Source organism: Pongo abelii, chromosome 14 (assembly GCF_028885655.2).
Source record: "Pongo abelii isolate AG06213 chromosome 14, NHGRI_mPonAbe1-v2.0_pri, whole genome shotgun sequence".
Taxonomy (NCBI): Eukaryota; Metazoa; Chordata; class Mammalia; order Primates; family Hominidae; genus Pongo; species Pongo abelii.
Genome location: NC_071999.2, coordinates 65,396,635 through 65,419,872, shown reverse-complemented (window position 1 = coordinate 65,419,872; position 23,238 = coordinate 65,396,635). Strand labels below are relative to the sequence as shown.

The following is a 23,238-nucleotide window of genomic DNA, read 5'->3' as shown; positions in this document are numbered from 1 at the left end:
CAACTCTGAAACCGGCCAGTTCTCCAAAAAGCAGGAAATTCATAGCACCCAATCAGAAGGGGCCAAGTTTATCTGAGCTGGTATGCTAAGAAAGTTCCCCTCTGTTTTAACCCTATAAGGAAAGTAACTTTGAAACAACTCATTTGCTTCTCATTCCTTATTTCTGTTCTCTAGCTTTTTTCTGCCTATAAAGCCAACCTCCTCTGCTTAGCTCATTGGAACACTGTTTCTATTTTAGAGAATGAAGTTTTGCCTATTCTGGAATTGCAAATAAAAGCCAATTAGATCTTTAAAGTAAATTTGTTTTGTCTTTCGAAATCAAACATGCCCCTCTCTCCATGATATGGATGACTAATGCTTCTTTGTCAGTTACAGCTTTAGGCTTGTCTTTTAGCCTGCCATCCTCCTAGATAAGATAATCACTGAACTGTCTCCACTTCCTGAAGGCACCTAATCTTGAGCAACCCTTCCCACCTTTTCTCACGGAGTCTTTCCCAAATCACCTAATCAAAGCCCAGATCCTTTTAAGTGCTTTCTAATACCATTTACCTAAGACAATTCATGGCTCCCCATAGTGCATGTTCTCCCTCCCTGAGTAATAATCCCAACTTGTTCAACTACAGTATTCCTGTAGGAGCACTGACAAAACTCTAAGGGCTTTACATATGCTATGTTATTTAGGCCTGAAAATGCCCGTCTTTCATAGGTATTAGTATAATTAGCCCCCTTTTGTAGATGAAGCAGCAAAGAAAGTTAAACGTCATCTCCGGTACCAAATAGCTAGTAAATGGCAGGAATAAAATCTGTATCTGGGTCTGTCATCAAGACATAAGGAACTACTTGTAGTTCTCCTGACCTTGCTGTTCTCCTGTAAGTTTCCCTAAATATTATGTGCTCTTTGAGGACAGAGCTGTAGAGTCTGGCACAGTAAAACAAATATTAAAAAAGAAAAGCTGTAGCGTGAAGACTTACTGAGAACTAAGGCTCATTTTTTGAACCTCTGTGCCAATCTCCTCAGAGTACCTAGACTTGTTTCTTGTACCAAAATCAATACTGCATGTTTCCGAGTCTTGGCCTACACCACCTCCATATAATCAGAAGATAGATATCTTAAAGGAATAGTTCCAAGGAAAAGCTCATTTTTAAAGAGGGTATATTGATGTGTTGAGAAAACGCTGTTGGCCTTGTAGCTTGACCTTGGGTTTACACAACAAACTCTTTTGCATTGTTTCAGTTCAAGGCCCTTTGTTATGTGACCTTAAAGTTTCTTCACCTCCATGCTGTCTTGGCCTTGCTCCTGCCTGGAATGGAATGCATTTTAAATGAATGCCCTGCCACTGTTTCCTGCCTAGTGAAAACCTATGAAGCCTTCCTTTTACCTTTCCAGATCCACTCCTTCAGATTTAATAACTTCCCTTTTTGTTCTCAAGGAACTTCTAAAACAACTGCTATAGACATTTACATTCCTTGGTTAATTGTGTTAGGGTTTGCGAACCACAGGAGACTGTGCGCTCCTGAAGGGCTCAGCTTAGCCTAGCTCTGTCTGATATTGGGTGGACCCCTCTGCCACCCCAGAGCGAGCACTTAGGCAGGAAATATGTCCAGAAGGCTTCCTTTTGGAGCGTCGTGGGCTCCGTCGTTTCGTCCTGCCTAGTACCCCTTCCAGCACCGTACCCAGTCCCAGAACTACTTTTTCCAGCCCCAGACATGCAAGGAGAGGGCTAGCAGATGGTTTTATATTCCAGCGCTGCTCAAATGGTGGCGCAGGGCCTGTCTCGCCCGCCTTCCAGTTCTGCTGGAACCCTATCTGCAAAGCCAAAGAAATCCAGGCCGATGACTTCCTCCACGGTCCCCGGCGCTTCTCCAAATCTGACGCCACTCTGTGCCCTTAGGGTGAGCTGCCTGGACCGCCAGAAGGGTTGAGCGGCTGCATAGACAGGCGGCACGGCCAATCATGTTTCGCGATGCCCGGAAGGGGCGGTGCCTCAGCGTGTCATTGATCCGGCGGCGCGGGATTGGCCAGTCCCGGGCCAACACGGGTGGCGGGAGTTTTCAGATGTGTTGGCTGCGGCCCCGACTTCAGCGGTTGGGTTAGGCTGTGCTGACTGTTTGGGTGGCGGGCCCCGGGAGACAAACCCGTTGCCGATCCCTCAGCTTCCCGCTTGCAGCTTGCTGAGTGGCCACCTTCTTTCCGGTCCCCGGAGCTGCGGGGAAAGATGGAACGGCATCGGCCGCGGCTGCACCACCCGGCCCAAGGCTCAGCCACTGGGACTCCTTACCCTTCCTCAGCCTCACTCCGCGGCTGCCGGGAAAGCAAGATGCCGCGCAGGAAGGGCCTCCGGCACCCTCCGCCGCCCGGTGGCCCCGAGGAGCCTGGGGAGAAGCGTCCCAAGTTTGTAAGTATCGCCTGGAGTTAGGGTGGAGCCGCTCCCGCCCCGCCGTAGGGCTGACTGCCGAGGGTGGGCCCACAAGAACTTGGGGACCAAGTTTTATTCTAGAGATCCAGAGGTGCCAAACATTATAGATTGACAACGACCGGGTCTAGTTGTAATTGGATCCTGTGACAAATGCCCAGATCTTTGTGTTGCCCCCAAATTTCTTAGGGCTGATGTGAAAAGCAGTTCAAATGTATATACGTATTGACGTCATCTAGGTGGACATGGCATTTTTTAAGTCGAAGTTCTCCCTTCCTCCCTAGTGTAAGAGGGTATAAGATATATCAAAATGAACTTTTAGGTGACAGTATCTTTTTTCTGCTTATTATTTTAATAAGAACTTTTAATTACATATAAGAACTTTTAAGGTAGATATAATTTTCCAAGTTGAAACAGCTAGTTTTAAAACTTGGCGGGTGGTGTGGTCACTGCTAAAGAATGTTTTGCTTGGCTTGGAAAGATTTCTAAATATTTGAAACTTGCAATTCTGGTTTGCTTGTGTTTAACACTTCAGGAAAGTGTCATGATTAACACCCTGTCTTTTCGTTGGTGTCAACTAGTGAAAGTATAGGCAGTGATGATTATTTTGGGGTTTGTGTGTGTAAATAAATCACAGAGGGTTGATAGATTTGGGATGAGTCCAACAGAACTGAAATTTCACATTGACCACTCCACCATTTTCCTTAGGAATATGGAAAAACTGTGTGTGTATGTGTGTGTGTGTGTGTGTGTGTGTGTGACAGAGAGAGAGAGAGAGAGAGAGAGAGATAGTACAGCATTTGCCTTATGTGGACAAGTAAAAATTGTGAGAAATTTAAGTCATGATTCACAAGTTAAGGGAATAATGGTTTGTGAACCAGTTGCTAACTATAACATTTAGTTAAAAATAATAGTTGAATAAGACTGAGAGCCCATATTCTGATACATGAGACATATCAGAATACTGAAAATGAGGAACAGCATAGATTAATTGAAAATGAGGAACAGCATAGATTAATTATGCCAAATTAAGTATCAAAATGGTCATAGGAATAGTGACATTTTGCAGAAGGATCAAATATGGACTTAATCATTATCTTGACAAATCGGAAGAATGAATAGGACAGAGTTAACTTCCCAATGAAAGATTTTTGCCTAATGTGAGAAGAATCCACTAAGGCAATGACTTTTCTTCCTTTTATAGTCTACTCTCTGGGTTAATAATCTTATTTTATTTTGTTTTAACTTCTGTGGTCCAGAATACAGGAGTTGTTATTTTCTGTGACTCATTCCCAGCAAGGAGGTCATGAAAACAGGATCTAAATTAGTATTTATGTTAAGTTTCATTGAAGGATTTGATCATTTGGTTTCCAGTCTCTGTGCTGTTTTTCATTCTTATGTATGTCACATTGACCATCTCAGCATGCCATTTGTTAAATGGATTCTCATAAAGATGAAATGACATCTAAAAGATAACACTCTTAAGCTGTAAAGGTAAAAAACACATCTAAAACACTGTGTTTTTGGGTGGGAGTCTAATATGAATCATGACTTCCAGTTAATTTAGAAGTGATTTGGACTCTTGGTACTTTGAAGCTAATTTAGATTCTTGCTTATATGGTAATTTCTTTAGTTATATCTTCCAGTTCATTAATTTTGTTATCAGCTATGTCTAATCTGCTACTTTTCTGAATATTTGATTTTAGCAATTTTTTTTAATTTTAATAAGTTCCATTTGCTTATTTTTCAAATCTGCCTGGGCATTCTTGATAGTCCTTTGTTTCTTACTCATTTATTTCTTTAGACATTTCCTACTTGGTTGTTCTTATTCTTTATTTGACAGTTCTCCTGTTTGCAACCTGGGCTGTCTACATTGACTCAGATTCATGATGGCTTGCTCTCTTTCTTGTGCGTATTTATCTTTGTAAGCTCACTGCTTTATCTTCACCTGTAGGATTCCAGGGATGCTTTTCTTTGGAAATAGTTTGAGTTTGTCTGCCAGGAGCCTGGGCATGCTACTGATTTTGGACCACCTTCCTGTTGAACTGGAATTCTTAACATGGGCAGAAGTTCCAGGCACAGCTCTACTCTGTTCCTGTCCTAAAGTTCAGTATCCCAGTCTCAAGACTGCTTCCTGAGCAGCTCTTCCCAGTTTGCCTACCTTTCACTGCTCTTGATTGTACACCAGTAACTCTTGTTTTTTGGATGGAGAGGGATCTTTGAGACCATCAAAGTTCCCAGCAATGCCTCAGAAAATAATTGTACTTGTAGGTGTCAAGTCAGTCACTGTTCTTGCAGATGTCAAGTCAGTTCTTGGCTTTTTCTTGATTGGATGAAGTGACCTTATCCTAAATCTTTTCAAGTCACCCAGTCATTATCTGAGCCTGGGGCAGCTGTTTTTGATTGGAACAAGTAATATAGGTTGGTGATGTGATGTATAGGAATAATTTAGGTGGCCAGTGTTTTGCACACTTCTGCAAAGCAGCAAGCGAGTAGTGGAATGGAGTGGTAGACTGGTCACTCCCTCCTGTCTTAGTGTAAGAAAGCAGGAGCTCTGGTACCCGCTGAAATCTTGTTTTACTTTGAGTCCTGATAAAGTAGGCAAATTCTTGTTTTCTACCAAATGTATAGTTGCGGGCTTCAAGTCACTTGTGAGTTGGGTAAAAGAGTTTGTAGCTTAGATATCTCTTCCCATAGATAAGTATAAATAGTAGAAATTAGTCTATTGTAATTGTGTGATACTTTGGCTGTGCTACAAATCAATTGACTTTGGGATGCTTGTGAATTAACCAACTTGGTCTCGTTTGAAAATATCTTAAGCCGTGAGCATTGAGATGGTAGGGATAGCTACTGGGGCATAGAAGAGAGATGGAGGAGGCTGAGAGGACAGGGCAAGTATCTGGGTGGAGACTTTGTGAAGGCAGATAAAATTCTGTAGGAATTAAACTTGGAACCTGCCCTAGGCCACACTCTTAATACCTGGACCTGAGTCCTATATCCTTTGTAGAACAGAACAGTTGTCCTACAGATTGTGGAAAGCCTTTCAGTAATACCTGTTTCTCATTATTCTTAGCAACACACAGGTAGTGGTGGCAGAGCAGGACATGTGGCTTCTAGAAGTGTCCATCTCTAGGATGTAGGTCAGTCCATTCAAAGGGAGCCTGTAAATTGGTGGTCCAAGTTGATGAAGGAGTTATTTTTAATTAGGAGAGTCCTCTAAAAGTTCTCACAGACTTCAGTGTAAATCATCTAATCGTTTCCATCGAATAGATTGTTAATTATTGATTATGTCATTGTAGTACCTTCAGTGTTGGTTTTGAGATTTTTCTTTTCTTTTTTTTTCTATTTTTTAGACGGAGTCTTGCTCTGTCGCCCAGGCTGGAGTGCAGAGGCGTGATCTCGGCTCACTGCAAGCTCCGCCTCCCGGGTTCATGCCATTCTCCTGCCTCAGCTTCCCGAGTAGCTGGGACTACAGGCGCCCGCTGCAACGCCCGGCTAATTTTTTGTATTTTTAGTAGAGACGGGGTTAACCGTGTTAACCAGGATGGTCTCGATCTCCTGACCTCGTGATCCGCCCACCTCGGCCTCCCAAAGTGCTGGGATTACAGGCGTGAGCCACCGTGTCCGGCTGGTTTTGAGATTTTTCACCTTGTCCTTTAATTTCTGTATATTTACCATGTTTGGGCATTGATAGTAATACTAGTTAACCTTTCTGAGTGAGCCAAGCACTGTTCTAGGTGCGTTGCATTATCAACTCCTTTAATTCTTAGAACAACCTTGTGAGGTAGGTAGTATTATTAACCTTGTTTGCCATAGGAGGAAACCAAGGTACACAGAGATTAAGCTGCTTAAAATCACACAGCTGCCAGTTCATGAGGCTGAGATTTGAACCTAGGCAAGCTGGCTTCAGAGTATACATTCTTTCTTCTTTCTTTCTTTCTTTTTGTGAGACGGAGTCTCATTCTGTTGCCCAGACAGGAGTGCAGTGGCACAATCTTGGCTCATTGCAACCTCCACCTCCTGAGCTCAAGCAATTCTCCTGCCTCAGCCGTCTAGTAACTGGGATTACAGGCACGTGTCACTACGCCCGGCTAATTTTGTATTGTTGGTAGAGATGGGGCTTCACCATGTTGGCCAGGCAGGTCTTGACCTCCTGACCTCAAGTGTCCACCCGCTTCGGCCTCCCAAAGTGCTGGGATTACAGGCGTGAGCCATGGCGCCTGGCCCAGAATACACATTCTTAATCACTGTCCGGAATTCTCTCCCATAGCTGTTGGGAACTTTAATCTTTACTGTTTCTTTTCTCATCCAGGAACCATTAGCAATAATTAGTGATGCCTTTACTTAATATGTAATATGAATATAGAATTGATTTTCTGATTATAGGCAGGCTGCGAGGTGAGATTTACAAGGTTGGAGAATTTTTGTTGATTGTACACATAGTAGGAATTTGAGTAGAGATGAAATCCCAGTAAGCTTAATGAGATTAGTGCATGTTTGCCAATTACTTTGGGTTATTTGGAAGCAGGTGTAGTAGGCTAAACAATGATCTTCCAAAAGATAGACACTCCTTAATCCCTGGAACCTGTGAATGTTACCTTATATGGCAAAAAGTGACTTTACAGGTGATTTTATTTTATTTTTTTAAAGAGGGGCCAGGCAGGAGCAACAATTAAACCCAATGTATGACTGTGCTGTGGTGTAACTTCTGACAGTAGGATGTCTGAAAGAGATACTGCTCTTTGCTCTTCCAGCCCCTGAGAGACAGGGTATCTCATAGCCTCCAGCCTCCTGCTGGGAGGATGAGGAACCATCCTTTAGTGCTTGCCTGCCTGAGTTTGGGCTGCCACTCTTTAGAACTCCCTGCTCAGCTTCCCAGCCAGTCCAGATTGTGGAATGTGGCTGCTTCTACCCTTTTAGCTGGGGCAACCACAGGTGGTTCAAGCAACCTCCGCCTGGGCCTGTTGAACTCCACCAGGAGGCAGCCCCAAAGTTCCACACATCTGGACATCTGGGGCCTTGGACAGTGATATGGTCAGCACATGGAGATTGAATCTATGTCTGAGGTGGATACACATTAAGTAAGCTCACAAACTTAATGAATAAGCTGTAACCCAACTCATTAATGTATACCAGCGAGTGTGTTGCAGCCAAATCCTTCCAGGCACGCAGGCCCCAGAACAAAGGGGATTAACAAAGAGCAGATGAAAACAATTCTAGCCAGTAAGCTAAAGGAGAAATCTGCTGGGGAATTCTGAGAAAGATGTCTTTGCTCTGTAAAAAGGAACTAACAAAAACTTTCCGTCAAGTATTGGTTGAGATCTCATTGGACCACAGACCTCTCACATGACAAAATTATAAAAAGCAACTATTAAAACACTGGAGAGTGATCAAAAGACATGGCTATTGGAGACAATACTTGGAAGAAGGGACTAGCACTGTATAAGTTTGTCATTTTTTGTAGCTTTTTGCATAAGGGAAGCCCCTAATCAGGGTCATGTGGGGTGGTTAAAACTAGAATATAAGCCCACAGTTGTACTGGCATAAAAAACCAGAGGGCAGAGGTCTGGTGACCATATAGCTGATAAATGAGGAGGAAATCCTGGAGAGGAGAAGGAGCCACAAATGAGTAGCCCCAAATTCTGTGTGTAGAGTCCTCAAATTTCTGAACCCTACATGTATGGGACAGACTCCAAGCAGCACAGGTAGGGCTAACATATCTGAACTAAGATTTCAGGTCCCATCCAGCAGATGGGACAGTATGTGCAGTTTGAGAGTTCAGCCAAGTTAACTGCCTGCTAAAACAAACACAAAAAGCAATACTTCTCAGAAGAATAGAAGGAATTCAGAGTCCCTACACCATACATTCACAATGCTCAGGATACAGTGCAAAGGTATTTGACATTAGGAAAAAACAGGAAAATGTGACCCATACAAACAAGAAAAAGGAATCAACAGAGACCAACCTCAAGATAACTCAGTTGTAAGCATTGATAAGGATTTTAAAGCAGTTGTATAACCATATTTAAGAATATAAGTGAAATATGCTCACAATGAATGAAATGATAGGAAACCTCTGTAGAGAAACAGAAACTATAAAAAGACCACAGTGGAAATTCTAGCATTGAAAAATACAACATCTGAAAGAAAAAGGCTAACAAGAAGCAATAGCCCATTTTTTGCCTTTGGCCATAGTCAGGATGTGATGCTTATTTTGCCATAGTCTTCTGGTCATGAGGATAGCTAGCCTGAAGACAAGGCCCATGTACTGCGCTACATATGGCAGAGCAAGAATATAGGAAGGGGTTGGGTACGGTGGCGCATGCCTGTAATCCCAGCACTTTGGGAGGCCAAGGCAGGCGGATCACTTGAGGCCAGGAGTTTGATGCCAGCCTGGCCAACATGGTGAAACCCCGTCTCTACTAAAAATACCAAAATTAGCCAGGCGTGGTGGTGGGCGCCTGTAATCCCACCTACTTGGGAGGCTGAGTCAGGAGAATCACTTGAATCTGGGAGGCAAAGGTTGCAGTGAGACAAGATTGTGCCACTGCACTCCAGCCTGGGTGACAGAGTGAGACTCCTCTGTCTCAAAAAAAAAAAAAAATATATATATGTGTGTATATATATACACACATATATATACACACACATATATATACACACATATATATACACACACATATGTATATACACATATATATACACACACATATATATACATATATATATGTATATATATGAAGGATCTGAGTCTCTGGGCCACTATAGGTTAGGTTAACCTAGGAACTTACCTGCCACCAGACATCTTGTACTGGGAGAAAAAGAAAATGCACTTATTTAAGCAACTTCTGTTTGGAGCTTATGATACTAATATGAGAAAGAAAGCATTGTTAGGGCTCAGAAAATTATACCCCCAAATATGCCACACTGGACTTCAAATCGAGAGAACCTGGGGAGCCAGAAATGCAAGAAAGGGTCTTCTCTGAAGACCCTATCTACCTAAAGGTTGTATCCTCCAGAAGATATTCAACTGTTGTGAATCTCTTTCCCAGACATCTCAACTCAAATAGATGCATACTGAAGGAAGGAAGACTGGAGTTGACACCACAGCAAGCCCAGACAAACTTTGTCTCAGACTTTCGTCTCTTCTTTGGGCCCATTCATCCCCCCTAAAAATTATTTACTCATCCTGTAAATTGCCTTACATCCCCCACTTCCCTCTTCCCTATGAAGAGGGTATTTAAGATTTAGCCATCTGGCCCTTTGAGTTTCATATTTTGTATGACTCCACACTTGCCACACTTGCACATAATACCTTTATATGCCTTTTCTCCTGTTTTCTTTTTTAAAGGACTTTACACAGATGATTAAGGATTTTAAAATGAGATTATTCTGGATTATCACAGTGGCCCCTAAATGCAAACACATGTATCGTTATTGGACCACAGAAGAGGAGAAAGTGTTGTGACTGCAGAGGCAGAGATTGGTAATGAAGCCATCTGAAGCTGGAAGAGTCAAGGAAGGCTACTCCCCTAGAGCTTCTAGAAGGAGAGCAGCCCACCTTCATTTTGGCACAGTGAAACTGATTTGGGACTTCAGGCCTCCAGAACTGAGAAAATGAATTTCTGTTGTTTTAAGCCACCAGTTTGTGGTAATGTGTTACACCTGCCATAGGAAATGAAGCTAGGTATAGTTACAAGGAGGACCATCAGATTCATTTAAATCTCTCACTTTATTTCAGAGGGTTTGTTTGTAATTTGGGAGGACAGACGATAACCAAATTACAATAGAAAAATAAACCACAACTGGAATAACAACCAAAACCTCCATTCATGTTTTGTCTACTCTAAATTTATAGTTTCTAGAAAGCTGGGAAAAGATGGAGGTGATTTCTAAATGCTTTTTTTGGTTTTTTGAACTTGTTCCTTCACTGAGTTCTCAGCTTAAGTGATGCTCGCAGTTGTCCTAGGGTTAAACTGTCAAGAATTGAGATACTGTTTTTAGTTGAAAGCTTTAGGCACCTAAATTTTATTCATGTCAGAATTCTACCTAACACACACCAGACATTGTAACCTTCAGAAGGAGGTAAAATCGTTTTATTCAGGCTGCTGTTCTAAGAAATTGCTCGGAATTTTCCCAGCCTTTCTTTCCTTTCTATCCTTCTTAATAAAACAGAAAAACCCAGAATTTTTTTTAAATAAATGATTTATCAAAAGAAACAATGTATGTTAAGTGGCTTTTTGGGGGATACATTTAGTTGCTGAAAGTAGATAACATATGGTATTTAATACTCCTGGACCACTCTGGGTCTTTTCTTTGAGGGTAAAAAGGGGTGGGGGTAGGGATAGGGATGATTGTCTCAGATTTAGAGCAGGGCTTAATTGCTTTTTTCAAAGACTTGTGTCTTTAATTATGAAGCAAGCAAACTGACATACATTTATTACATGGTGAAACCTTGCATCTCATCTAGTCTATCTTGTAGCAATTGCTTCTGAACAGATGTTACCTGAAACACCTTTGTGCAGTTGGTGGAATGCTAAAATTTGTCATGCTTTTATTATTGTTGTCTTGAATTAACTCTACTTTATGGCGTAACTTTATTGCTATGTCCTAGAATCTTTATATATTTATTGCCTTATAAATTGGATTTAAAATTGGCTTTTTATATAGAATGTAAATTAACATGTGTATAACTTGTTTATGCTTGCAGAATAATACAGGAAAAAACTGCTACGTATTACACTAATGTAATTGTCTTTAACTCAGCACATAGTATCCTCTAAACTAGGAATCAAATGAATGCTAAAGAATATGCTTATCCTTACACTCTTGCTTGTTTATCTCAGAAACTAATTTGACTTTTAGACCTATAAAATATAGATTAAGCATAACCTTTTACTTCATGGGATATTAAGGATCAAAGCATAGGCTTTCTTTGAACAGGATCTACAAAGATAACTTTTCTCTCAGTAGCAGCAGGATGGCATTGAAATACCTTACCATTGGGAGTAATTTTTCTCAAATAGCAAATTGAATAGCCTTTATTAACTTAGGGGAGAATTTAAGAGTTTAAATAAGCTTTGGTCCTGAAACATTCATGTTACTAGTTACTTAGTGAAATCTATGTGGAAATGCTTGCCATAGATTTTATTCTTCAAAAGACCCACTGCTATCTTTTCTTACAGTTTTTTGTAGAAGAAGCATTATGAGTAACATTTACAAGCAGTGACTTGAACCACTCTCGGGTTGAATCCCAGCAATATCACTTATTAGCTGTGTGAACTGAGCAATTACTTTACCTTTCTCTGTGCCTCCCCTTTCTCATGTGTAACATGGGGTTGTCATGAAGATTAAAAGTTATGTTTTAGGCCTAGAATACCTGGCTCATTGTAACCTCTATGGAAATATTTGCCATTTATAGGATTGTTGTTTTTGTTATCATTAGTAGTAACAGTAATAATAATACAATTTTTGCCTATACCTTAGGGCATTAGGAATACACTGGATATTTGAATAACTTTCTAATCTTGGAAAACTTAATTGAACCAGACTTTTTCCTCTTGGTGTGCTGGAGGCAGAGCCATTCTGTTCTTAGTTCTTATCCTGGCATACCAGGTGACATTTGGATTGATGCAGAGTTCTGATCTGATGGCTGAATGGTCAGAGCAAGTTTCTGAAGCTTTCTTAGGGGCCTGTTCATTATTTCTAAAGTGGGGGTAATAGGATGATGAAACTTGGGGAACAAATGTAACTTACAAAAAAACGTATAAAGGAAACAACTTCAAACTTAGGAAAAAAATTCTTGTGATACTCCAATATGGACTTGAATGATAATAAAAATAATGTTACTAATATATGTACATATATAAAACTAAGTGTAACTCTTTATGCCTATCGCTTTTTACAGCTATAAAACTAAAACAGATTTACATCTACAATCCAAAACAAAACTATAAAACCCATAAAATTCAAATTAACAGCAATATTAATTTAATGCGATTGATGATGTTTTGCTGAAATTTAAGCCATCATTATTGGATTTAATAGTGGAAAAATATGTGTATATTTTGCTCTTTTTCTTTCTATCAATTTGATTCTTGGGTAGAAATGGAATCCCAGAGGCTGAGGAAGATATGTGTAGACTGAGGAGTTCACAGATAGCCTTACACTGTTAGCAGAGGCCTGTCATCGGACACCATTATCTTTTTCACAGGTGTTGGCTTGAGGATGTAGATGAAGTAGTGAACTGTTATAAACCTGTTTTTAAAAAGAAAATAGCCATATATAAACATTTTTTAGTAAATGTTATGAAACTGTTGAAGCAGCAGAAAAAATAAAAACTCTTATACTTCCAGCTTCTATATTCATTTTTCTCTTGAAATCTGATTTTCCATACCTGTGGGTGCATAGTTCCCAGAATAGTGTGATTTTGGAATTATAAATAGCCATTTGGAACTGAATTCTTCCTAAGTGGAAGAACTTATGAAAGTCTATTGTGTCATGATGTTGCTTGGCCCTCATTGAGTACCATATTGGTAGTAAATACAAAAGTATTCACAAAAGTAAAACCAAAAGTTCCTGACAGAACATGGTTATAGAGTGGTTCATTCACAATGTCCAGAATATGCTTACTTTAGTTCTAATGTTTAAGATAATCTTGAAAAAACATAAGACTTAAGTAGAATTTGTGGAAGGCCTCTGTAGACCACAGTTTTGGGTACCCAGAGATGACTTAAGAAATTAGATGTGTACCTGAACCAGGCAAATTTTTTTCACCTTAGTCCTTTGTTTAGTGATGAGATAAAAGTGATTAGTAAGTATTTATCAGTAGTGAAGGAAGTATACAATGTGTTTCAAAACAGTTTGCTTCTAATAGTTTTTTTGGGTAAATAAGAAACTTGCAATCTTTAAAAAAATATATTTTATCATATATGTATCATACAAAAGAGGTGTAAAACACTGTATACTCACTAATAAGCTTAAAACATTAAATATCATAAAATCCATTGAAATGTTCATTTTCTCCCTTCTTATCTTTATCTCCTTTTAATCTTTACTCTTCATTTCCTGGGTTTACAGGGCTTTTTTTTTTTTAATTCAATTTTGATTTTTTTAAAATTCAATTTTGATTTTTTTAGGGTTCCAATTTATATATATATATATATCTTTCCCTAAAAGTAAATCTGTGAATGGAATTAATACTCAGTAGCTTTCTGATCTCTCCATCTTTGAGGATCATGGCAGATCTTAAATACTGGAAAGGAAGGGGGAGACTATGATTTAATGTATCAAATGTGAGGTCATTCTGTGTGCTGAGGGATGTGGGATATACCCAAGTAGCTGTGGTCTAAGTACACACCCTCTTTAGTTAAAGATGACTGAATACCTGTTCAGTCATAGTTCTGTCAAAGGAGTTATGGTGTAGAATTTCTTGAAGCCCTTAGTAAAAGCCCTTAGTGGATTAATTGTGAGATCCATAATGCTGCATTTATTTGGTTAATTTTATTATGAAGTATCTTCCCAAGATACAGAGAGTTTATCCTGTAATTGCTGCATTTTTTCTGAGGTTGGCTGTTTATTTGGGTGTCATAAAATGAAACTTCGTAACATTCAGTTTTTAAATAAAAGATTTGCAAATTGGTGACATTAATTATGGACTTTACTGTAGAATTAAACTGTTTTTGTTTATTAAAACCTTTGATTGAATTCCTTGCATAATGACAATTACAATTCTTTTTTAATGAAAAAATTGACAGCCTGGGAAATGAACATGAAAAATGGAGTGTATATAATCTGCATTGAGAAATTCAATATGACTATTTCACTTCTTTATATATAAAAGGTGACGGTCTCCAATTAAAACCATGTTCTAACTCCACTCAGTCTCTTTTGAGGGTATAATTTTGCTCTTATTATTATGTTATATTGAACCTGCTTTTAGTTACTTTATGCATGTGTTTGTAAGCTTTTGGAAGTCACTTTCTGTGTGGTGCCTGGTATAGACTTGTGCTTACGGTAGGAATCTGAATGTTTGGCTAATTGAAAATTGAAACAAAGTACTCTTGTAACTTTATATCGCCTGGTTCATTAACCCATTCATGATGAATTTGTTTAAATGTTATTAATAATTACTCATTTCTTTTTATAAAAGATCCTAGTGGTGGTGGGCAAGGGTATGTAAAGACTACCAGAAACATATGTGGGTTATTGAAGAACTTGGGCCTGGCAATGTGGCTCTAAAGTCCCACCCTTAAACTGTGATAAAAAGACTTGAGAGAGACTCAAACGTGGCTGTATATCCTCAGGCAAATTATCAACCTTTGTACCTCTGTTTTCCCTTCTATAAAAGAGAAGTAATTAGTCTCTATGCTTATAGATTGTTGTGAGGATTAGTTGAGTTAACACATGTTACAATAGCTTAGGCACAGCACAATTAATATGTGACAGCTATTATTAATAGGGGAGATCCCATCACTATAGTGTTAAGTTCTCAGTTATTGACAGCATTTTAACCTCTTCTTCTTGCTTCCTACTTCCTTTCTCCTCATAGCTTTTTTTTTTTTTTTTTCCTGGGGGACACTGGCATTGTGTCCAGGGACTCAGCCATTCATTGCAGTGGGACACACACCAGAGGTTTGTTTGGTGCTTGGATATATTCCCTTCCTTTCTGTTTCATGTAGACCTACTATAGCCTGCCTCTTTACATTGCCTCTCTTTCTCTGTCTGCCTCCTGCTGTCAACATTTGCTCCACACTAAACCCACACTCCACAAAAGTAACCATGGAGCTCCCTTTGAACTGGCATGCCTTCAAACTCCTCACTTCCTCACACCTCACATAAGGTAGAATATCAATAAATGATAGAACCTTTGGCCTCCTTGTTCAGTTGCCTCAGATCTCCAAACCTGGAGCAACCTGGCAGGCTTCTGTGGCTGAACTGGGTTCCTGCATCCTGGTGGAAACCACTCCCAGCTTTGTGAACTGATGCCCTTAGATTGGGTATCTGTGTGTCCTCAGTGCTGCTAGATAACAATCATCATCACAATAACTGCATTTGTTCAGCTCATACAACAGGCTGGGCACTGTTTTTATCACTTATCCCTCACACAGTACTTTGAAATGGGCACTCTCCCTACTGTTATTTTGCACATGATGGGGTTGAGACACAGAGAGATTAACTGGGAATAGGGCATGATGGGTCCTGGCTTTTAACTAGCTCTTTGGTCATCTCCTTTTCCATTTCTCACAGCATTTATGCTAAACCTTTATCACTTCTTTACCTCATCTATGGGCCTGATTCTTTTTTGTCCCAAATAGTTTTTTCAATTGAAAAAGCGGCCAGGTGCAGTGGCTCATGTCTATAATCCCAGCACTTTGTGAGGCTGAAGCGGGTGGATTGCTTGAGTCCAGGAGTTCAAGACCAGCCTGGGCAACATGGTGAAACCCCGTCTGTACAAAAAAATACAAAAACATTAGCCTGGCATGGTGGTGCATTTCTGAAGTCCCAGCTGCTTGGAAGGCTGAGGTGGGAGGATTGCTTGAACCTGGAAAGCTGTGGTTACAGTGAGCCATGATTGTGTCACTGCACTCCAGTCTGGGAAACAGAGCGGGATCCTGTCTCAAAAAATAAATAAACTGAAAAACAATATCTGTACTTCTTAAAAAGTCCAACAATGTAGGAGTACAAAGGGAAATTCCCTAAGCCTCCCTTCCATCCTAGACCACCAATTAAGGTCCCCCCACCACCACCTGCAATGACGACATTTATTATTTTTTCTTTTTTAACGTGAAAGAAAGTATCAGAGAAGTAAGGAAACAAAAGATGGCTACTCCATAGGCAGAGCAGCCCAAGGGCTGCTGGTTAGCTTGTTATTTTCTTTTATATCTTTTTTTTTTTTTTTTTTTGAGACAGTGTCTCACTCTGTCACCCAGGCTGGCGTGCAGTGGTACAATCATGGCTCACTGCAGCCTCCACCTCTTGGGCTCATGCGATCCTCCCACCTCAGCTTCTGGAGTAGCTGGGACTACAGGCATGCTGCACCGCTTGGCTAATTTATTTATTTATATTTTATAGAGGCAGGGTCTCATCGTGTTGCCCTGCCTTGTCTTGAACTCTTGGGGTAAAGTAGTTCTTCTACCTCAACCTCTCAAAGTGCTGGGATTGTAGATGTGAGCCTCTGCACCTGGCTCTTTTGTATCCTTCCAGTGATATTCTGTGTATGTGTCAAGCACCCACTTTTTTCCCACATGGGAACATACCACTCACTTAAGATCTTAGAAATGGTTACTCCTGACTCTTAGCATGCCCCTTGATACCTTTTTCAGAGAAAGTTTTCCTAGAGCTTGCTGTAACTGTCTATATCTGCGACCATTCTTCATTGTTTCTCCTCCAATATCCACACAAGGAATATATTTTCCTATTTGAGGTTAATCTCTTTACTGCTGTTTTTGGCCCATCCACATTCTGTCAGGAAGGTTTTGCTCTTTACACACTCCATCCTGTAACAATGCTGAAATGTTTACCATTGTGAAAGAAAAAGCAGAAGGAAAACCAAACAACCCCTTTCCTCAACTTTCCCTTGACCCTTTGTCTCTCTGAATACCATGATCTGCTTCCTTCCTTTTTAGCCACTTTCTGTGAATTACTTGTTTTCATTTATTCGGTAAATTTTTGAATGCCAGTTATACTGAGCATAGCACATGGGTAGATGCAATTTGGTCCTTGATTTCAAGAGGTTTATATTCAGTCTGGTATGGGGAAAGAGAGGTGTGAATCAACACATACACTACAGTGTTATTGGGGAGTTCATGCAGCATAATCTTTAAGAACTCAGGCTGTGGAGTTAACTTGGGCTTTTTTTTGAGTCAGGGTCTTGCTCTGTTGCCCAGGCAGATCAACTGCCAAACCCAGTGCTGATTTTTGTTTTAAGCCTCACCCTATATGACTTCTTCATTGTATTTGTACTAACCTTGTCCCCCTTGAAACCATGGTCTAACATGTTCTTCTCTTCTGATCTTTGGTTATTCCTTTCCCTACCCTTTAAAGTGAGTGTTTCCAAGTAATCTCTTTGATTTTCTCTTTTTACTTTATACGTGCTTCTAGTGTGAACTCATCCATTTCTTTAGCTTTTACTACCACTTAGATTAGTGCTTTCTGAGATGATGGAAATGTTGTGTCCTGCCATGTCCAATTTGATAGTCACTAGCTATATGTGGCTTTTGAGCACTTGAATGTGGCTACTGCTACCAAAGAGCTGAATTTTTAACTTGTGTAATTTGAATTAAGTTGTGTTTAAATAGCCATATGTGGCTAATGGCTAGCATATTGGACAGCTCAGATTTAGAAGCTGATGACTTCTTAAACTCCATCTTTATTTTAGGATGGTCTTTTGAGCTTTTGTCCAAAATAGTCAACCTTATTTTACATGGATGGCTTAGAGGTACCTCAAACTCACTGTATCTCAACTTGAGTTTATCTGCTTTCTCATAAACTTCTTTCTTTTGTATTCTCTTAGTCAGTGTCAACATTTTATCCTTGGATTTATTTTCAACTTCTTGATCTTTAACTTCCATATGCATTGGTTATCCAGTAACCTTGATTATGCTTCCTGGGTACTTATAGCACTTACCTCTTCTCTTCTCCTACTGTCCCTGAACTCATTTATCTTACCTTCCATCTCTCTGCTGGGTTATTGCAATAGCTTCCTAACTGATTTCCCTGGCTCTGGTTCTTGGGTCTACTCTGTTTTATCCACCATGTTGCTGCTACAATAGTTTTCTTTGGAACCCAAGTGTGATTATGGAACCTGCTTAAAACCCTTCAGTTTCTCTCCTGCATCATCCACAACTTAAAGGCCAAGTAGCATGATCTTGTCCTTTAATGATTTTGTCATTGCCCACATTTCTAGATTGGTTCCCTCAATTTCCACCTGAAATTCCAGTTCCTCATCCACAGAATTTACTTGTAGGTCCCTGCATGATTGCAATGTATTTTTACAAGCTAGACCTCCTGTCTGGAAGGCTTTTGCTCTGTGCTGGTTTGGTCCATTCCCGTGTCCTCTGTGCATGCTTGAAGCAAATATGCACCCTGAGGTGTTCCCTGGTATCTGTAAGCAGCTCTTCTGGAATGCTTAGATCAGTATCAATTATGGCACTAATCTCACTGTACTGTACCTTACAGATTGAAGTTTCTGTTAGCCTTACTTATCTGATAGATGTGTTGGAGAGGGGAAGGGGAGGCCTAAGAGGAAATTTTCCCTATTTGAGTCTCTAGTTCCAAACATGTACCAAGTTTTTTTTTTTTTTTTTTTTTTGTCCCAATCTCCTATACTTAAGAACCTTGGCTGCTCAGTCTTCCAAAAATGGCTGTATTTTCCAAATGACCTTTTCTCTGTAAATAGAAATTTGCACAAGTTGAAGACACATGCTGAGAATTTTCCTATGGTATTCTTGGCAGCATTTTTTTATTTTTCTAGTTCTCCTTCAGCTGACAGATACTGGCCTACATTCAAGTTTAAAGAGACTACCTATGGCCCTTGGAGGCTTCACCTGTGAGTCAGGTGTTTCTTATAGACTACCTTCCAGTAACGTGATTTAACTCTTATAGATAACATGGACATTTTATTCTGGCAAAGATGATGCAGCTTTATAGCCTATGGAGCTACCCTCAATAAGTTTATGAGTGAAACAACATCAGTGATGAAGAAACAGGCATGTGAGAATTATCTTCACATCCTTGTGAGATCTGCAGTCCTTAGTAATTTTCACTAGATTATTAGGATCATTGGGTGCCTTCCCTTACCTGTGGCTGTCAGCTGCTGACTTCCTGCAACCCTTGTTGCCTTTGTTTATTAGTGTGTTTGAATGGTGCAATAATCAACCTAAAACTATTGTACTTTGAAAAGTCCTATACAAATATGCTTAAATCATTGCTGAAGTCTCTGTTGGCATTGTTGGAGGATTTCCAAGGACAGTTAGGCTGCAGTTGCTTGAGCTTGTGGCTGGACTACAGAAATTGGTGTGTTCATAACCAGACTGCAATATAGAATGTAATGTGTTAGGATTTCACTGTATTGCATATGGCACAGTGCAAATTAGGTACAGTATTGGGCCGCTCTGTATCAAATCCCGTTCTAGAATTTATCTCTCCAAATTCCCCACATTGCTTTGGGTGACAAGTGCAAAGGAAAACATTAAGGAGGTGAATCTGTGTTTTTCAGTATGTTTAGCTCTGGCAGGGAGTTACTAATGTTATATGATTTTTTTGAATCACCAAAAAGGGAAAATAAGTGACCCAGCTTATTTCTTTTTCCTCTAGAACTTATTGGATTGTAAACTTCTTCAGGGCAGGTACCATATTTTATAGGTCTTTGTGACCCAGCCCTCACCTGGTGGCCTGGTAACTTAGATGTGTAGTAACTATATCCTGCTTGGTTAATATTTCTGAAAGAAATGTAAAATGTAACCTACATCTTATGCATAGTACTGGAACTGCATGTAAAAACTGGAATTGTGCTCTTCATTTTTCAGATGCTAATTTTATAAATATGTAATCATCTTTTTGATTCCTTTTAAGAGATAAAACAATTTAGAGGGTATAATAAAAAGTAGTATTAAATTATACAAGAAAACTTAATGGTAATTCAGTTATTTAGAAAAAGTTCAAACTTTATCAAGAATTTAAGAAATTAAATTTTCTTTAGCTGTTGTATTATAATTCCTGACAAGCATTTTTTAGTGACATGTTGGAATGTGGATAATTTTGGCTTATGTTTCAGTCTGAATTGGGAGTGTATGATTTATAAGGTTTGTGGTATATACCACAGCTTTAAAAATCTATAAATGAGAAATAAAAAAGCTTTTCATTTCTGTTATGTATTTGAGAGCAACTTAAAAAAAAAAGGAGGAAACATCTTAGCAAACCACGTACTCTTATTAGTGTTAGTCAATTGACAGAAATTGCAACCCCCCTCCATGCCCATTTATCTCTGAGGTTTTTTTTTGTTTTTTGAGATGGAGTCTCGCTCTGTCACCCAGGCTGGAGTGCAGTGGCACGATCTCGGTTCACTGCAAGCTCCGCCTCCCGAGTTCACGCCATTCTTCTGCCTCAGCCTCCCAAGTAGCTGGGACTACAGGCGCCTGCCACCATGCCCAGCTAATTTTTTGTATTTTTTTAGTAGAGACGGGGTTTCACCGTGTTAGCCAGGATGGTCTCGATCTCCTGACCTTGTGATCCACCCGCCTCGGCCTCCCAAAGTGCTGGGATCACAGGCGTGAGCCACCGCGCCTGGTTTTAAGGTATGGTTTTGTAGTCAGTGGTGTTGTTATAATTTAGTAATCATCCAGTTGGAATTATGCTCATCTTTCTTGTTAAGATTTCATTTTTGAATTCTTTGCTCCATAAATAATTCAGAAACTGCTTCAGCAGCTGGCTGTCCCATCATAGTTCTGGGGACTGAGGGAAAGGAAGGAGAATGAGGCTGGATTTTTGACTCATTCCCAGCCTAGGTACTCACCAACCCTTATAAGTCACTGCTGTGCTCTTCAATTTCCTGTTCTCTAAGATGGGGATAATAGCAAATTTTTAGGGTTGCTGGGTATACTAGTAATCGCAAAGTGCCCAGTAAGGTGTAGTAGTAGTGATAAGGTGGGCTGTATCATATGGTACCTAGGGACCCATTTAGCAATCTTGGGTTCTGTCTCAGTTAAAGGCCCATTTGGTCTAAACGAACAGATCCCTATACAATATCTACTATAATCCTGAAAGGAGAAATTGTAAAGATACACAAGAGTAGCACCTCTAATCAAGCTGGCCGTCACGAAGGACTGGAACCAGGAACTAAAAGCTGACAGCTTTTCTCAGTCTGTCTCCCTCTCAGGCCATCCAGCGTCTCTTTGCTTCTCACTAGGCATAGCTCCACTGTTGGTTCTCTGCATTGTGTGGCTTCCTCTGCTTTGATCTTCACACAGCCAAGCCTAGAACCTCATAATTCCAGATAGACATACATGTCCTTGGTCCATGCAAGAGTAGAGCCTGATTTTCATATCTGAATTCCAATTCTAGAATTCTGGGAAAATGGAGATTTGATTGGCTCTGCTTGGGTTTATATTCTGCCTCGTGTTTAGCTGCGGCTAGGGCTGGCTTACAAGAACAGTGAAGACTGGTGGGCCTACCTCTATGGCATAGGCATTCTCAGAGAAGAGACGGTGTGCAGGAGGCAGATACACCCACAGGTGTCTACCTTGTTTACATGTGGGGATCTTTGGAGATACCTTGATGACAGTCTTGGTGCTGAAAGACTGAGTCTAAAATAGTTTCCCTAGTTTTAGTAGTTTGTTTCCTGGTTGCACATTAGAGTTACCTGGGGGACCTTTAAAATTATCCATGGCAGGCTCCATCTTTGGGTATTGAGTCATTTGGGCTGGGATATTACATGGGCATCTGTATTGGGAAAAGAAAACAAGCTTTCAGGTGATCCTCATATGTAGTCAGGTTGATAACCACTGCCTAAAATGTTCCCTGCACCATGGTAGGGCTGGAGATTCAAAGTTGAGGGGAACATAGTACCTGCGACATACAAACAGAAGAGGAGGTATAAACACAAACTGCAAGACAAACCATGATCGGTGACCCAAGGGAATTGTAAACAAAAGGGCTGTGGGAAGAAGGAAATGAGATCATTTCTCCATAATAATGAAGGTTGATCCACCCTTACTCTAAATTTTTATTTGCAGTACCTACTCAATCTGTTTACCTCACATCTCATTCATCCATCTGACTGTGAGTCTCCTGAGGCCCTGGCAACATGCTGGCTCTGGGGATGGCATTAGGAAACTGCCACTGTGTAGATTTCTCAATCCCCATATTTGAGCCCCAAAGAAATATGACAGCATGTGAAAGGCCCCAGAGGGCAGCCCAACATAACTGACACCCAGCAAAACAGAGCTGCTGGTAAAGTGACCATGACAAAAATCAAGCCCACAGGAGAGGCAGTACACATTTAAAATGGATTTAGATGGATTACAGACTGGTTACGGGCCCTAGAGGAGGAGAAGACTGTTGGGAGTATCCTTGAGGAGAATGATTGAGCTGAACCCAGGTGATGCCTATGTGGATCTTACTGTGAAGGAAGCAGAATAACATTGGTCAAAGTTTCGGAACCTCAGGTGTAGTATTTTGTGTACTATGGCCTTTTCTATGAGTCTCCTACCAAGCCTATGGGGAAGATGCTTGTTAGCCTCATGGTACAGTTAAGAAATTCAGGCTCAGAGAGTTTAAGTGCTCAAGATCACACAGATGATTGGTATCAGAGCTGGATTCTAATCCAGGTGAGTCTTATCCCAGAGCCCAGGCTGTTCACCTCTGCTCAGTACTGCCCTATTGTGCCACAGCGCAAGGCAGGATGTAAAAGTCCCAGGAGAGGCACGCTTGATGTGGGCAAGCTTAGAGAAACTTCCTGAATCAGGCAGCATTTGAAAGGTGAGCCAGGTATTGAGAGGGAGAGGACTGTGGTAGTGTCTTGGTCAAGGCCCAGAAATAAACAGAAACCAAGGTAGGTTGGTTTAAGGTGGGGACTATTTAGGAAAGTATTAAAAGAGAAAGCCTGGCCGGATGAGGTGGGCTCACACCTTACTGTAATCCCAGCATTTTGGAAGGCTGAGGCAGAAGGATCACTTGAGGCTAGGAGTTTAAGACCAGTCTGGGCAACATAGTGGGACCGCCGTCTGTAAAAAAAAAAAAAAAAAAAAAAAGTGGGGCATGGTGGTGTGCTCTTGTAATCCCAGCTACTTGGGAAGCTGATCGCTTGAGCTCAGTAGTTCGAGAC

The 23,238-nt window shown here is 40.4% G+C and overlaps 1 protein-coding gene and 1 long non-coding RNA gene across 4 annotated transcripts in view; one reads left to right on the top strand and one right to left on the bottom strand.

Moving 5' to 3' along the window:
• The first annotated feature begins 1,997 nt into the window (after nt 1-1,997).
• The window catches only part of DIAPH3 (diaphanous related formin 3), a 485,256-nt gene continuing 464,015 nt past the window's right edge, over nt 1,998-23,238 (top strand). For 2 of the 3 annotated variants that reach the window (NM_001374211.1, XM_054528709.2), the window contains 1 exon segment: nt 1,998-2,396. In NM_001374211.1, coding sequence (NP_001361140.1) covers nt 2,217-2,396 — 180 coding nt within the window. In that variant the 5' untranslated portion in view covers nt 1,998-2,216. 3 annotated transcript variants of the gene reach the window in all.
• LOC129049545 (uncharacterized) lies at nt 12,388-21,461 on the bottom strand. Its single transcript, XR_008512712.2, has 2 exons — nt 21,211-21,461; nt 12,388-12,671 (listed from the first exon to the last, which is right to left on the bottom strand). It is a non-coding gene; the product is annotated as an uncharacterized LOC129049545 (long non-coding RNA).